Source organism: Alligator mississippiensis, chromosome 4 (genome assembly GCF_030867095.1).
Source record: "Alligator mississippiensis isolate rAllMis1 chromosome 4, rAllMis1, whole genome shotgun sequence".
NCBI lineage: Eukaryota > Metazoa > Chordata > Crocodylia > Alligatoridae > Alligator > Alligator mississippiensis.
Genome location: NC_081827.1, coordinates 14,337,628 through 14,352,041, shown reverse-complemented (window position 1 = coordinate 14,352,041; position 14,414 = coordinate 14,337,628). Strand labels below are relative to the sequence as shown.

General features: G+C 43.7%; 1 protein-coding gene across 1 annotated transcript; it reads left to right on the top strand.

The window, feature by feature from the left end:
• Nucleotides 1–442: 442 nt before the first annotated feature.
• UCMA (upper zone of growth plate and cartilage matrix associated) lies at nucleotides 443–14,414 on the top strand. The gene is made up of 5 exons (XM_059725793.1): nucleotides 443–4,172; nucleotides 4,677–4,742; nucleotides 4,869–4,961; nucleotides 9,850–9,948; nucleotides 13,594–14,414. The coding sequence occupies exons 1-5, from the start codon at nucleotides 4,115–4,117 to the stop codon at nucleotides 13,689–13,691; spliced, it is 414 nt and encodes a 137-aa protein (XP_059581776.1). The 5' UTR covers nucleotides 443–4,114; the 3' UTR covers nucleotides 13,692–14,414.

Here is a 14,414-nt window from a genome sequence, read left to right as displayed (position 1 = left end):
ACAGTGGGGTGATGGGAGGTAGTATCTCAGACAGCCAACACTAATTCAGCCGTGTCACAGCACAGGATTCTTTCCACTTTCCTGCCTACTCGGCACCCAGGGCAGCTTGAGCTGGGGATTTGTCCTTACCTATATACTCACAGAATACACTTCTACAACATGCTAGGTTATCATTATGTTTTCACACCGCCCTAGGTTTTAGTACCAGCTCTTGTGAGTTGCATTAAATTTTTATCTTTAAAGCCTCAGCTCCGGGAGTCCTGTGATGACCTGAGAATCTCAGTTTTCATTAAAACATTAAGCTTCTAGGCTGCTTCTAGCTTCTGGTCTGCAGCTTGCAAAAGTGATCTGAGCATGCCCTAAAGGCTAAGAACCCAACATTGATTTTTTTTTTTCTATATCTCCATGATTTAAGTGATTTTCATTATGGGTCTGGCTCATTGTTTTTCAGCACTGCATAGTGTTGTTAAATTAAAGCTAATTTTCCTTGTATCTGTCTTGTTATTTGCATTGTACCCTGGTCAAGTTCCAGCTTTCTTCTGTAAAAGTGTAAACATTTTGAAAGCTTTCCCTCCTCTCCCCCCAACTTCTTTCTTAACTCAAAAGCCAATTTAAAGAATTTAGGTCAAGTTTCCAAGAAAAAAACACCTTTATTAATAGAGGAAGCATAGGACATGTTATCACAGAGTGACAACTTCTTGAACCATGGATTCATCACTGGAGAGCAGCTGCCTCTTGTGTGAGATGCAACAGCTGTTTAAGAGCTGATGATGGAGACTACTGCGCTTGCAGAAGGAATTTACACAAGAAAAAAGGTGATGAATAAAATCTAAGTGACACGGGTACTTTATCACAGCATTATCCGATTACTGTACTGAAACTGGATTAGCAAATCAAGGCAGATTTAACCTCACTTATTCTTGCATAGGAGAAAAAATCTTGCAATATCACAAATGATCGAAGCTGTAGCTTAGTAAGCTAAAAGGCAAAGACAGATCCTCCTCCTGCTATATTGGGCCAGCGCTCAAATGGTAGCATGCCAGCTATTAGGCAATCTGGGCTCATGATAGAGGTGATAGCTTTTATTAGACCAACAAGATTTTTGCATAAAAATTTATTTTTATTGCAAGCTTTTGGACACAAGCATCCTTCATGAGCAAATCACCTGCATTTCCACCAGCACTATGGGATTACGTTGAGAACCTCTCAACCCCAGGTAGGCTGAGAGGGGAAAAGAACTTATTAACTTCCTCATTATTAGTATAATTTGTCCATATGTTAAGTGATAAACATGATCCAGTCTTATGCTTTGGATCCTTAGGAGAGAGTATGTGTGATCTCTGCCATAGGTATGAGGCATTACTGAATGCTGGGGCACAGTTTGATTTCAGCAGGACAAATCCTGTCCTATGCTGTTTCTGTCAGCATGTCACTACATAACGACTTTGCATGATTAATAAGCACACCATTTTAATCAGAGCTGGTATTTGTCAATGTTTTTTCAGCGGGTGGTACGGAAATCGCCCTTCGTGAAGGCAGCCCAGGACCAGACACATCTGGTAATGTCTCTGTCTCGCGTACTGTACATAAGAAGTGTTACACACAGCTTGTGCCAACCTGATTGGGCTGCAGGGAATTTGAAATACAAATCACACATTCACCCACCTCGCAGGCCCTGATGCCAAGGGCCCAGACCCAGAGGTAACATTATTTAGTTTCAAGCCCTCATGTATATTCTGTTGCTTGACTGTTGCCAACCTAAGTTTTTTGAACCTCAGGCTGTCCAGTCCAGAATGTATCCAGTCTTTAGATCTCAGCTGTTCGGCACTGAAAGAGGGAGCTTATCCTTTTCTATGGAAAATGCCCATTTCCCTCCACTCGGGTCAGACTTAGTCTCCATTCTGACATAGCCACCAGTGTCACCAGATACCGCAACGCTGTATTTCTTCCTTTCTTGGCTTTATTTCCCATTTCAATTTTATCTTCTACCCTCCTAGAATTCATTCTTCCTGAATTTACAGCTGCTAACACAATGTGATATGGCAGAAATAGATCTGTGTAGGGCTGTTACTGAGCAGATAAAGGAACAAGAAGATCCAGGCTGGAAGTGGTAGCTAGACAAATTCAAACTGGAAATACACAGCTAACTTAACAGTGACTATTGGAACAGGCCACCTAATAACATGGTTGATTCTTCATTTGAAATGTGTCTTTTTTTTAAAGACAGAAGTTGTTGAATTTTGATGCTAGAATTAGTGGGTGAAATCCTGTTACAGATGATTCTAGCAGTTCCCTCTGGATCTGATAGCTATTTATCCTATTTCCAAAATGTCGTCTTTTCACAGTGGAGTATCCTGTAGCGTGACAGTATCAGGATCCTGAAAGTAGCCCTAATCAGTATTCAGAGTCCTTTGGTGCGTCTCGGAGAAGTTGAGCAGTCCCAAACATTGGTCAGGGTAGCACACGCTAGCCCTAGTTACCAGATGCACCTCTGTCCAAAACTCCTTATCTAAAATGAGGCCATGCCCCTCCACAGACATCACTTGCATTAGAAACTCTGCCTTTCCAAACTCCTCCCACATGACAGCACTCCCAGAGCCCCTGTTTTTTACTGATCAACAAGGTTGCAGGGTGCTGCCGCTGCTACCCAGAAGCCAGGAGGGCAGCTCAGCATTATCCTAGCCACTAGAAAGTAAATGTGTTTGCACCAATGTTCAGCCTTTGTTACACAGTCAGAGTTATGTGAAAGGCCTTAATTTAACTAGGAATTCAGGCCCTTGCATCCATATCCTTAGTGGCACTCGTGCAGCTCCATTGCCTTCACCGGTGTTCAAACATCTGAACAAATGGACCTTAACAAAGGAGCCTGGTGATGTTGTGGAGCAAAGAGGAAAGCCCGTCATCTTAGCTTTCATAGCTCTGCTGATTGCAGGCTGACAGGAGAAGGGGGTGGGGGGAGGAGAAAACTATTACAGGCGGCAAAGGTACCAGCTCTGACTCCATACCAACAGGCAGTTGCTCTGCTGAGTACACAGGTGCCACTTTGTGGGGTTTAACTATAATTTATGTATCATCAATAACAAAAAATAAATATGCTGTCCCAGCCCAGCCACCTGCGGAGGGTTTGGGATTGAGAGTATGGTCGAGGGTAGAAAGGTAAGAAAGGTCTATTGACTTAACAAAAACACAACTACGCGTAGTAACAAGGCAAACAAAGACAAGAACAATTCGTGTCGGCAACTTATCAGCAGTCCCCTCTGATGCCTGTTGTACAACAAATTTCTCTTTCCACAAAGTTCAGCGAAGTCAGGCGTCCCTGATCAGCGCTGTCCGAGGGGTACCAGGAAGGACCCTGGAATTCAGTCCTTGGGCTCCTCGAGGTCCACGGGCCCACTGATCCAGGCCAACAGCTAACTAATCCTTTTCACAGAGCTGCATCTTCCTTCTGAATGGTTTCCAGATATTCCAGCTAATTTATAGCTTCTGAATTGTACTGATAACGTACAACCACTCGATTCTTTTTACTTCAACTGTCCTTAGACTGACCAATAGCAGTACAAGCCTTGCATTCCTTTGATAAGGTAATTTTAACTACTCCACAGGGCCTTACTATTTCAAGGTTTTGCTAAATTTACTAAGCTTTACTTTATACAAGGCCTCACTACATCTTAAACTTTAATTAGGCTTTTAGCAACAACATACAGCTTAATATCTAAACAAATACAGAAAAAACACTTGGTCTAATATTCACAGAGTCTTCAGCAAGCACCTTTATCACGCAGGCATACTTTTCAGCTGGCACAATATGGTCTCTGTTTGTTTGCTTGTACTAGTCAGCTTCTAGGCAAGGATCCCAACTGCTTTCGAGTTTGTAGGGCTGATTATTTCATTCAGGTGTATAAAATTCTTCTTGAGATGTTTTCAAGTCTGCTGAAGTGTCCTTTGGTCTGGAAAGGAGCAGCCAACTCAACTGGCATCCAGTGCCCCTCCTCTTCCCTCTGTGACATCCCAGCTTCCCGCTTCCTTTCCCAGCTAACAGGAGGGATTTGCAAGTAGATCTCAAGGAACTTACTGTGATAATTGTTTGGAGGAGTCAACCAGCACTCGGGCAAAGATGAATTGGAAACAAATCCTTTTTCTCTCCTGCCTGGCAACTTTTGTGCTCTTGACTGGTACGTACAATCCAGTAATAATACAGCTTAGAGGGAGACTGGCATTTCAGTAAGGGATGAGCTAAAGCATGAACTCATGTAGGAGGGTAGCATGTTATAGGAGCCATGCTATTTCAAGGAGTTTGAGAGTATGTATGTAAGAATTTAATCTAATCCATTCTACTCTATTCAAATCTCTAAAGCACTGTGATATTCTAAGGAGAGGCCATTTTCTGAGCGTACTGTACACGGATTAAACTACTATTCCTGTAAAATCCTGTTTATCTCGGAATTCTTGTTTTTATTTTTTTATCCAAAAATCAGTGACGAGCTAAGTCTGCACAGGCATAGGTGCTGAGCGCACTGATGCTTTTCCTATGAGAAAATGGATTTCCGAGACTGCCTGTTATTGGATTACAACAAGTGGATTTTTTAGGGTTTTAGCAGGTTGTAGCTTTAAGCATCTGCTTGAGGTCTGTCCTGTGGGATGCTGAATTCAATGCTGTCTGTGCTGTTGTCCTCCAGTACTTGAGGAGAGCGACACCGCTGCTGTGGGTTCCAGGAAAGCAGATGGGGAAGAAAATAAGGAAAGTAAGTGGAATTGCAAATTTTAGGAGGGAGAGAGTGGGAACAATGTGCATAAAGCATTCACATTTATATTGATGCCCCCTCTTAACTATCAGTGGCCAATCAATTCCTCTCTCTCTCTCTTCCCAGGTCTGAAAAAGATTTTCATACAAGAATCAGATGCCTCTAACTTCTTCAAAAAGCGCAGCAGGAGATCTACCAGCTCCATAGACGAGCTCAATGGTGAGGCTGTTCGGGAGTGTTTACGGAAAGTGGTATTTTCTTTCCCCTTCTCTCATCTTCCGCTTTCCTTGAGACAGTCCCAAGTTGACCTCCTGCCTCTCAAAGAATTTATTAGATGATCAAAGGTGGTGGATGGTCGTGGTGGTTGTTTCTTTTGGATTAGAAACTGTTCGTCGTTGATTATCTAAATTTTAAATGGCAGAATGTGCCAACAAATGACAATTTGGAGGAAAAGCAAGAGGAGATGGATGGTGCAGGAGGAGAAGTGTAATTTTTATGGAACTAAATAAAAATGACATGGTAGGAAAATAAACCTGAATGTTAGACATCCAGTTTAAAAGATTTAGGGGAAATTGAACTATTTGAGTAGGTTTAAAGTGATTAGTCATTAGAGTAATCTCCAAAATGTGTGTGTGTGTGTGTGTGTTGATACTTCCTTGAAATGAGGTGAGAAGGAACCTTGGAATGAATTTTTTTTTCATGTAAAAAATCTCTTAGACTTGGCTAACAGGACTGAGATGAATATTGTATCCTTAGCGTTTTCCAAAGTGCTCAGACATCAGACACCTCAGGAGAGGCTGAGCTCAGCAGGCTGTCGTAGGAGGCACAGGACAACACGGTGAAGTGGACGTGTGTGCTTATATAATCCCTCCCTTCACCCCTTTCACGCAGTCATCTTACGAAAGGAGCTAAACAACAAGCAGATCTCAGGTCCAGCACCGAATGAGTGTTTTCATCTGTCCTTAAAAAAAATTGCATTAGAAAATATGCACCTGGCTTCCGCAAGAACCTTAATTTCCATTTGGGAGGAATAAATGTAACAAAAGTCAAATGGCTCATTTGGTGAGGCACTGGGGTTGGTATCAAATGAACTGATTTGATGCTACCTGTCCTTTTGATCAACGAAGCTACTGGTAGGTTACTGGGAGACAAGATAACCTTTCAGTAATAATTTGAAAATTACCTCAATTAAGGCTAATTTAAGTGGTTACATTTCAAAATACAGGGTCCAAATATATGTAAACCAGTGATCTATTTAGTTAGGTTGCGATCACTTGAACAATATCAGGTAATTATGTAGTAATCATGCATGTGTAATAGCGTTTGCCTTCTAGCAGTGTAAGTTAGTCCAGCGTATGCAGTGGCAAATACGTCTGCAGCAGTGTTTATTGTTAAATGAGTAGTAAATAATCATATAATGCCAGACACATAGTAAAGCCAGAAGGGTCAAATCATACTCTCACTGACAAGACACAAGCCCGCTGAATTCATTATTTTAGTACTAAACTATTGAAATCAATAATTTTACACTGCTGTGCCTGAGAGTGCAAGTTGGCCCAACAGCACAGACGTAGATCATGTGGTCATATCTCTTGCTCGATATCCCACTAAATTGAATAGTAGAATTGTCCTGTATCAGTTTGTGATCAGACTGAGATCCAGAGCTTCCCAGTGGTAAGGTCTGATCTAGAAAACTCCCTTTCTCACACTGCTGACCCAAAGCTGACATCTCCAAGCCTTCCTGTCTGGTCCATTTAACCATTACCACTAATGCCACCATTTCCATCCATCCTTCAGCATATCAGGGAGGTATAAGTGGGACACCTCCACCCAGCTTCAGATTGTATGATGTATTCCACGTCTCCCTTTTTTACAGTACGTATGTGATTTGGCAATAGGTCCTTGTATATCATGACATTATTTATATTATTGAGCCATAATGCAAAGGGCTAACTGCTGAGCACTTCCCATACTATCAAGTCATGGAGCAATATCCCTGGAGAGAGGTTTTGGAAGATGGGTTCACCTCAATATACCACCATGGAAGAGGAATAAATTAGTGGCTGGAGATGTTGCCAGGCTTCAGCTGACAGGAATCAGACCAGCATCCTCTCACACAAGATAGCTTAGTGGATATTTAAGTGATGGATCAAGAGGGGTGTGATGGGTTTGTCCTAATTCCCAGGCAATATTCAGCTTGAACAGGAAGCTGCGCACTGGAAAGGCCCAAGCCTAGACCTGGCTGGCCGTGCGAGTGGGAAAGCAGAATGGAAGCAGTGGGGAAGGCCCCCCCCTTCCATAGCCTGAGGTTTTAAAACAAAGTGTTGGGTGAGGTTGGGACCCTCTATCCTCTCAGCGAGGTTAGCTGGGTATATGCCATGTTTAGTGAAAGAGGAATATGACCCATTTTGTTCGGGTGTTAACACGGACTTTACAAATTTTAAGTAGCCAGTGCTTCCTCAACGCTGCCTTAAAACAAGGACCTTTTTAGTTGCTCAGACCTGTGAACTCCTTCCTAAACATCCATGCTGAATGGATGGATGCTGAACCATGTCTGAGTACCAACATGGACAGTCAGCAATGACATGCAGTCCTCTCCTCTCCCAGCTGGCAAAGATCTGCATCCCGGGATTGGAACAGGTTCAACATGGTGCTGCTGAGAAGGAGACTGTAAAATAGTATTTAAGTTAGAAGCATAAGATTCTTCCAAAGCCACCAGCTGTCACATGGTGCAGCCCCCTGGTCGTTTTGGCCATTGTTCCTGGGGTGATTTGGATGAGGTCGCATCCTAATAGTTTAGGGCAGAAGATATTGCCACCCATTTACCTTAGCCATGGTCATCTTCCTCTAGTTCTTGAATCAGCCGTTCTTTTGCCACCTTCCTTCAAGCCAGCATCTTTACACTCTCAAAGCTTTTTGTCCTCCATTTCCTCTTTTCCAGGGTTACGAAGCGGGTTGCTTAACTTTCAGGTGTTCAGCTCTGACTATAACATACTGACATAGGAATTCAACTTAACACCCATTCTGTGCTTTTCAGTACCTCAAGAAAAAAAAAGTAATTGAATTTTCTTTCACTGATCCCAGTTCTCGGATGATGCAGGACTTGGCTTTACTGTCACTTGAATGCCACCTGCTTATTACATCCGTCTTTGAAATCATCATTTAATGAAAGATTTTCATCATTTATTGCTTTGCTTCTCAATTAAAATCCCTGCAATCCTCTTCTCCTCCCCCCCCCCCCCCATCCCTCACTTCTTTCTACTGATCTAATTCACATTGCCTCTGCTCAGGAATGTGTTAGGTCAGTTTATGCTCATGTGTTCCTAGGAAGGGGATCACTCCCTGCCCTGCAGAGGGGAGAAGAAATCTCCAAGATCCTTGTTCCAATAAGGGAGAAACATTTTCATGGACCCAAATCTGGTGATTGGTGACCCGAGACCCAGAGAGGATGGATGATGTAGGGCCTGCTGTTCCAACCTTATGCTGCCCTAGAGCCCTGTATGCAGGCCTGCCATCCTCGGCACATCACAGGAACAGTGCAGAGTATGGAGCCAAGGACCTGACCTGTGATTAGAACAGGTTTTGGCAACATTTGGGAGTAGGAGGGACTATTTTAATAGAGCTTTGTTCTGTATGGGCTACTTCCAACTCAACCCACACCACCACTGCAGTCTACAGACCCTCGGGCAAATCTCCGGTCACAGAAGTCTACTGCCAAATTGCCATGGAAGCCCCTCAGCTCTGTGGGCTGGATAAAATGGTTTCAGGGATTGGATCCAGGCCATAGGTTACTGACCCCAGAGCTAGAATGTGAGCCAAAGTTGTGAGCCGTTTTCAAACCAAGGATTTGGTTGTAACCAACCCATACTCCCTCGCACCAAAACAAAAATTCAAGATTGTCTGGATGGGAGGTTTAATCTGGGCTTCTCCCCGCTTCAAAACTTTAATACATTTTACATTCAATGTCGCATGGTGTGGGTCTTGACACTGGAGTGACACTCCCAACCAAAGCCAGGTAACCCAGGGGGCGTAGGAAACTTTGGGCATGTCTGCACTTGGCTGTACAGCGCCTTTGTTCCTGCGCCGTTATTTATACTTCCTTTTGGAAGTACTAAACGATGGTGCAGTAACAGTCTGTACTGTGCCATGCCGGCCGCACACGGTTAGTTTTGGCTGCTACATTGCCATAGCAACATGCTATTATGTAATGAGGGAGCACGTTGCTATAGCAGCAGTGTCACGGTTTTTGCCAATGGATGCTATGGTGCCATAGCACATCTTGTGTAGATGTCCTTTAACTACTATGTTTATCGTGGGATTTAAAGAGTTTGTCAGCACTACGACCTGAGCACATCTGGAGGGAAACACAGCTGAGTATCCCCTGCTCACCAACCTGTAAATACCAAGTCCACGTACGTGGGCGAAGCCACTACAGGAACGTCCCCAAGCATGTGAGGGATGGAGCTTTCAAAGGTGGTCACAGGAGGATGCCCCTGGGGTGACTTCCAGGTTTGGTGCATGCAAGGCAGAGCAGATGCTCTTGAGCGTGTCCTATCTGCTCTTTCCTGGATACATTGGGGACATGTCCCCCAACTCATTAGACAGCTATACAGGAACCGCAGTCTTCTCTTTCCATGACAGAAGTGTTGTATGGAGTTAGGCTCTCAACTTCATGGCCAGGTTCTAGGCTGGTCTCAGTTTGACCTAACTTGGGTGACTCTTACATGTATATAGTGTCCATTGGCCTAGCTCTTTGGGTCCTGGTGAGGCTCACATATCAGACCAAACACAATCTACCAAACTACATTTGGACAATCTGTGTTTTCATCTCTGTCATTTAAACAGAATCGCCTGCAGCAGCTAGCCATTTTCCTATCAGCATTTTTTGCAGGTGTTATTTCTTTATGTTGCACAACGAGATGATGAAAGCTTGTCAGGTCCTTAGCAGGGCTCCTGTAAACCAGGATTTAGGCAACACAGCTGAAAATTAGCCCAGTACACAGATGATGTTCTGTCAGCATAGTCAGAGCTGTTGTGTTTTGAGGTCAAAACTATGCTCCATTGCCTGAAGATTTCTTCACTGCTGATCCCGTTCTCTTTCACACAGCGGAGACACGGCAAATGCTGGCTGCCGATGAGCAGAGGAGGGAGTATTTTGAGGAGCAAAGGAATGAGCATGAGAACTTTGTTGAAGAAGAACGTCACGGTAAGAACAAAATGTGACTTTAGATCAGCGGTGCCCAAGCTTTTGACTTGTGGGCTTGAAGAGTGGTGTCCAGCCAGCCTGCAAACCAAGGCCCTTGTCCTGGCCAGGCCCAGCCATGCTATCTAGTGCACAGGGCCATGTTACATGGCCTGCAGGGCTCCCTATGGGCTTGGATCTTGGCAGCATAGAAGTGCTAATTAATGCTGCTACTGCTTCCTCCACCACCAAGTTTTCAGACCCACAGGGAGCCCCTAAGCCAGATCTGGCCTGCAGGCTGGTGGTTGAGCACCACTACTTTAGATGGTCCTGCCACGATCGTTATTTGGTGCTATGTAATTGTTCTAATATAGCAGCGCCTAAAGGCCAGAATGAGGCATAGTCCCATCATGCAAGGCATTGTATCAACCTGAGACAGACGGCCTCTTACAATTGAACTCTGCTCCAGCAAATACTGTGTATTCCTAGGTGTCCTTATACTGCTGTATATAATTCATACTGCAGAGAACAGGAGAGGTCTGTTTTAAGTAGAACCATAGTGGGGGGTTCCCAGTTTGCGTTTCCCAGAGGCGAGTCTATTGCATCTCTCAAGTCCCCACCTGGAAGACGTTGTTTCTGTGAAAGCCTGGTTGGGGGCCTGGTGGGAATTCACTATTTAGATGTTGGAATGAGACTCCTTTTTATTGGGGTGAGATTTTAGGAATGCAGAAGGACTCTGGGATTGCTTCTCTCAGCTGTTTCCATAGGTTTGGGCCAGCAAAGGGCGCCAGTAAAATCAGCACTGCACACTGCAGCATACCCGTGCCACAAGGCCCATGGAGTCTCCATTTGGCAGCTATCCACGTCTCCCATATCTAAACCCACAGGTTTCAGTTGGGCTTTGCACACTGTGCGATGACCCTTCCATCTGATGAATGAGCATGCAAACAGCACCCTCTGCCAGCAGCAGTGTTTTCATACAGGAGGTTGCACACCAAGTGGTTTTGATATCAGCTGCCATATCACAGAACAAGCAAAGGAGTGGCAGCTTCAACAAGCAACTTCCCTGCACTTACTTACCAAAAAAAGATTAGCAGCAGGGTAAAGAGAAGCACAAAAGTGCTTGGGGTCAAACAGGAGATCCTGGGAAAAGCAGGAAATAAAAGCCAGACCCCCTGGCACGCAGGGCCGTGCTTCAGAGCAGAAACTGCCGTGCTGCGCCCTTGAGGCACAGAGGAGTGACTTGCTTGGGTTATCTGTCTGTCAAAACAGGATAAATCTGAGAGGAATTGTGAAATCTGACAGGCTAACACTTATAAAACACTTCAGCATCCCTGAAAGAAGGTTTTCTTTGCCTTTCTCTAAGCTCAATCTAGTGTATCATCTTCATTTCTTTCCTGTCATATTGATAGAAGGAAAAAAGACCATTTCCTCGTGTATTTCTCCACCAGAAATAAGAAATCTAATCTGAAAACGGTTCTTGGAGAACAAAGATGACAAAATCACTTTAATTTACTTATTAGAGTGGTAGTACAGAACCAGTCCCTGGAAGACTCAGCTACCTTGAGGATTAACAATTTTCTCTCTAAGCAATGGCATTTCTTTGTATGTTTATTTTTCTACGATTGATGGACATTTTTCTTACTCTTCTCATAACCACCCGATGCCTGCAACCATGCTGGCGGCACAACTACCCAAGAGCGAGCCCTAGAGCTGGGCTGCGATGGGCTTTCCTGATGATGGGAGAGGGAGAGAGCATTACTACTGCTGCCTTCCAGCCTGTCCTCGGTACTTCCCCATGCTGTTGGGAGCTTGCATTAAGAAAACATTCACTGTGCACATTCTCCTACATATAAATGAACAAATGGCTCCATAGATGCTTCAGCTGGCTCACGAGAGAGCAAGTAGGAAAAGCCAGTTGTGGGAAGGGTGGTTAAGACAGTGGGCAAAGGTAATGACAGGAGAACGTTTTCCTTGGATGGCTTACTAAACAGAACCAGATGGGCATTTGTGAAACCGCAAATGGACGTGGCTAACCAAGCTGGGGCCTGGGGAGACTTTGCTGCATGTTCTGCCTTAGGAGGAGACTGGGAAGAAGTGACTCAGAGGCATTCTTTGTTTTTATCGCCTCCTTTTGGCTACGTTTTGAGAAGACCTATTTGCTGGAAGTGGCTGGTTGCTTGAGAAGCTGACATTACTTGAAGTGCCATTTGCAGGCGGTTTTAAAATGGTTCTTTGACAAATATCCATATTTACCCCTTTGGGAAAGGCATTCAGGAAGGCAAGGCCTAAATACCTGCTAAACGTATTTAACCCTTTACTTGCTAGCCTTGCGGTCAGACATGCCATGTGGCTCTGCCTTGTGGTTTATCATGGAAATTAGCCATTAGGGCATTGGCATTTTCCAGCCAAATATGCATCTAAGAAAGTGTGAATTTTGGGATTTTTAAGAATTGTACCTAGCTTTTGCTCTCCGTGCTTGTATAAATCTGAAGTTTACCAAGGTTAACGGATAACCAGGACACCTGTTGGATTCAGTAGCACAAAAGCTGCAGTCCAACTTGACAGTACCCAGCACATTCATTTGCACTCCAGGGGCTAATTTGATCTTCTTGCAGTTATGCCATTCAGAGGTACTGATAACTACATTTAGAAGACTCAAAGCTAGCTGGTAAATCTGAATGACACAATTCAAAATGACTTCATTATGACTGTCGTTAAGCATAGCCAAGGCAAAGGGTTCCTGCTGTGCTTTTGAGTGCCTCGGCAAGGACCATTCCACGGATTTCAGTGAAATCTAAATAGCTGGCTCCAGAGCAAGAGACTTGCAGAAGGGTAGTAATATATTAGCTTTAACAGCTCAAAGAAACATGCATCAGAATAAATATACCTGGAAGGTACGTCAAGCCAGACACAGCAATTTGTAACCGCTTTCTCAAGGTAACTGGAAGGTGAACATTAAAACTGGCCCCCAAAGAACCTAGCACGATGGCACCCAGAGTTCCTAGGTGCATCTCCCTGCAGGAGTAAGTGTAGATCCAGGGTGTCCTGAGGCACGAACTAAAACACATTTAGGAGCTTTTTAAATTCACATTGTTTAGACAACAGAAACCTTTCAACAAGGGTTGCTGAGGTTTACAAACAAAAGATCTTTTTAGCAAAGCTAGACCTCTTTGAATACAAAGTGGATTTCTGCATTTGCAAGGAACTTCTGCAAAGTTTCCGTTTCGAAGCTCTTGTATTGGTACCACCCATCATGGTGGCAGCTGGGTAGCCCATCACCCGATTTTTTTCTCAGGAAAAGTGCAGCGGTGCTTGTGATCAGTCTGCATTGGCATATTGATGTGGTCTTTAAGAAGTGCAAATCAGGGAGAGAAAAGTTCCCAGACCAGAGGGGGACTTGCCACTGCATCGGCCAGTTCTGAATTTTGCAGGTGACCATGATCTTTACCCGTAACTTTAGGGGAAGGTCTCCTTTTAACAAGGACTATACACTGGGCCTAGCTTACCCTGAAATCTCTCTCTGCATTATGTACAGCTTAGAAGCTAGGAACAGGCAGTAGGAGCTTTAAGAGAAAACAATCTTTTCTTCAACACTGTCCTATTGCATTTGCTGCCTGATAGAAAAAGAGTTGAACTGCAGTTTGTCTTCTTTCTCCCCATCTACAGAGCAGAACGAGAGAACCCGGGAACAGATTGAGCAGTGGCGCCAATATCACTATGACGGTCTCTACCCATCTTACCTATATAACCGCTATCACATCTAAATCTGTGATAAAGAGGGAACTTGAAAAGAGTTAAACATTTGCTGATCAAGCCATTTACAGGATACCCGAGAGGCAACATTTCCAAAATCTTGATCACATTACGGATCCCCCTGTGGAATCTATTCTTTTAAGCCCCTTTATTTGCATTGGCTCCATTTTACCAGGTAGAGCTTCTCATAGGGTGCTGCTTTGCTTTATATTTTGAGGTGCTTGTATGTATGACAAAAGCTGGACTTAGTACATGAAAGGGAAACAAGGCAGACAAAATGAAGTCCTTGAGACTTGTCTGAATCAGGGTAGTTTAGGTTGCTTGGTCTCTGTTCTATGTAAACCAGGTAAAAGGGTTGTTTTTTTTCTTTTTTTAAATCACTATATTTGGAGGGATCAGTAAGAAGAAAAATCCATGTTTGCTGAAATCCCAGTCTCTGTAATATTTTACCTTAAGTAAAAAAAATGGTGCTGTATCAACGTTCTGTATTTTTTATTAAATGGTTATATAGCTTTTGCAATCTCTCTGTGGGACTCCTCCTTACTTGCCTTGTCCAAAATGGACAAAACTTCTCATCATCTTTAACCAGTCCCTTAAAAACATGTAAGCAGCTTGTGATGTAAAAGATATATAGGCCTAGGGGGATTTTGTGAATTTAAATGTAGGATTAGGGATGATTAGAACATTTACACAATGTTTCTCTCTCCACATTGTTCTTATTCCAGCCATTAATA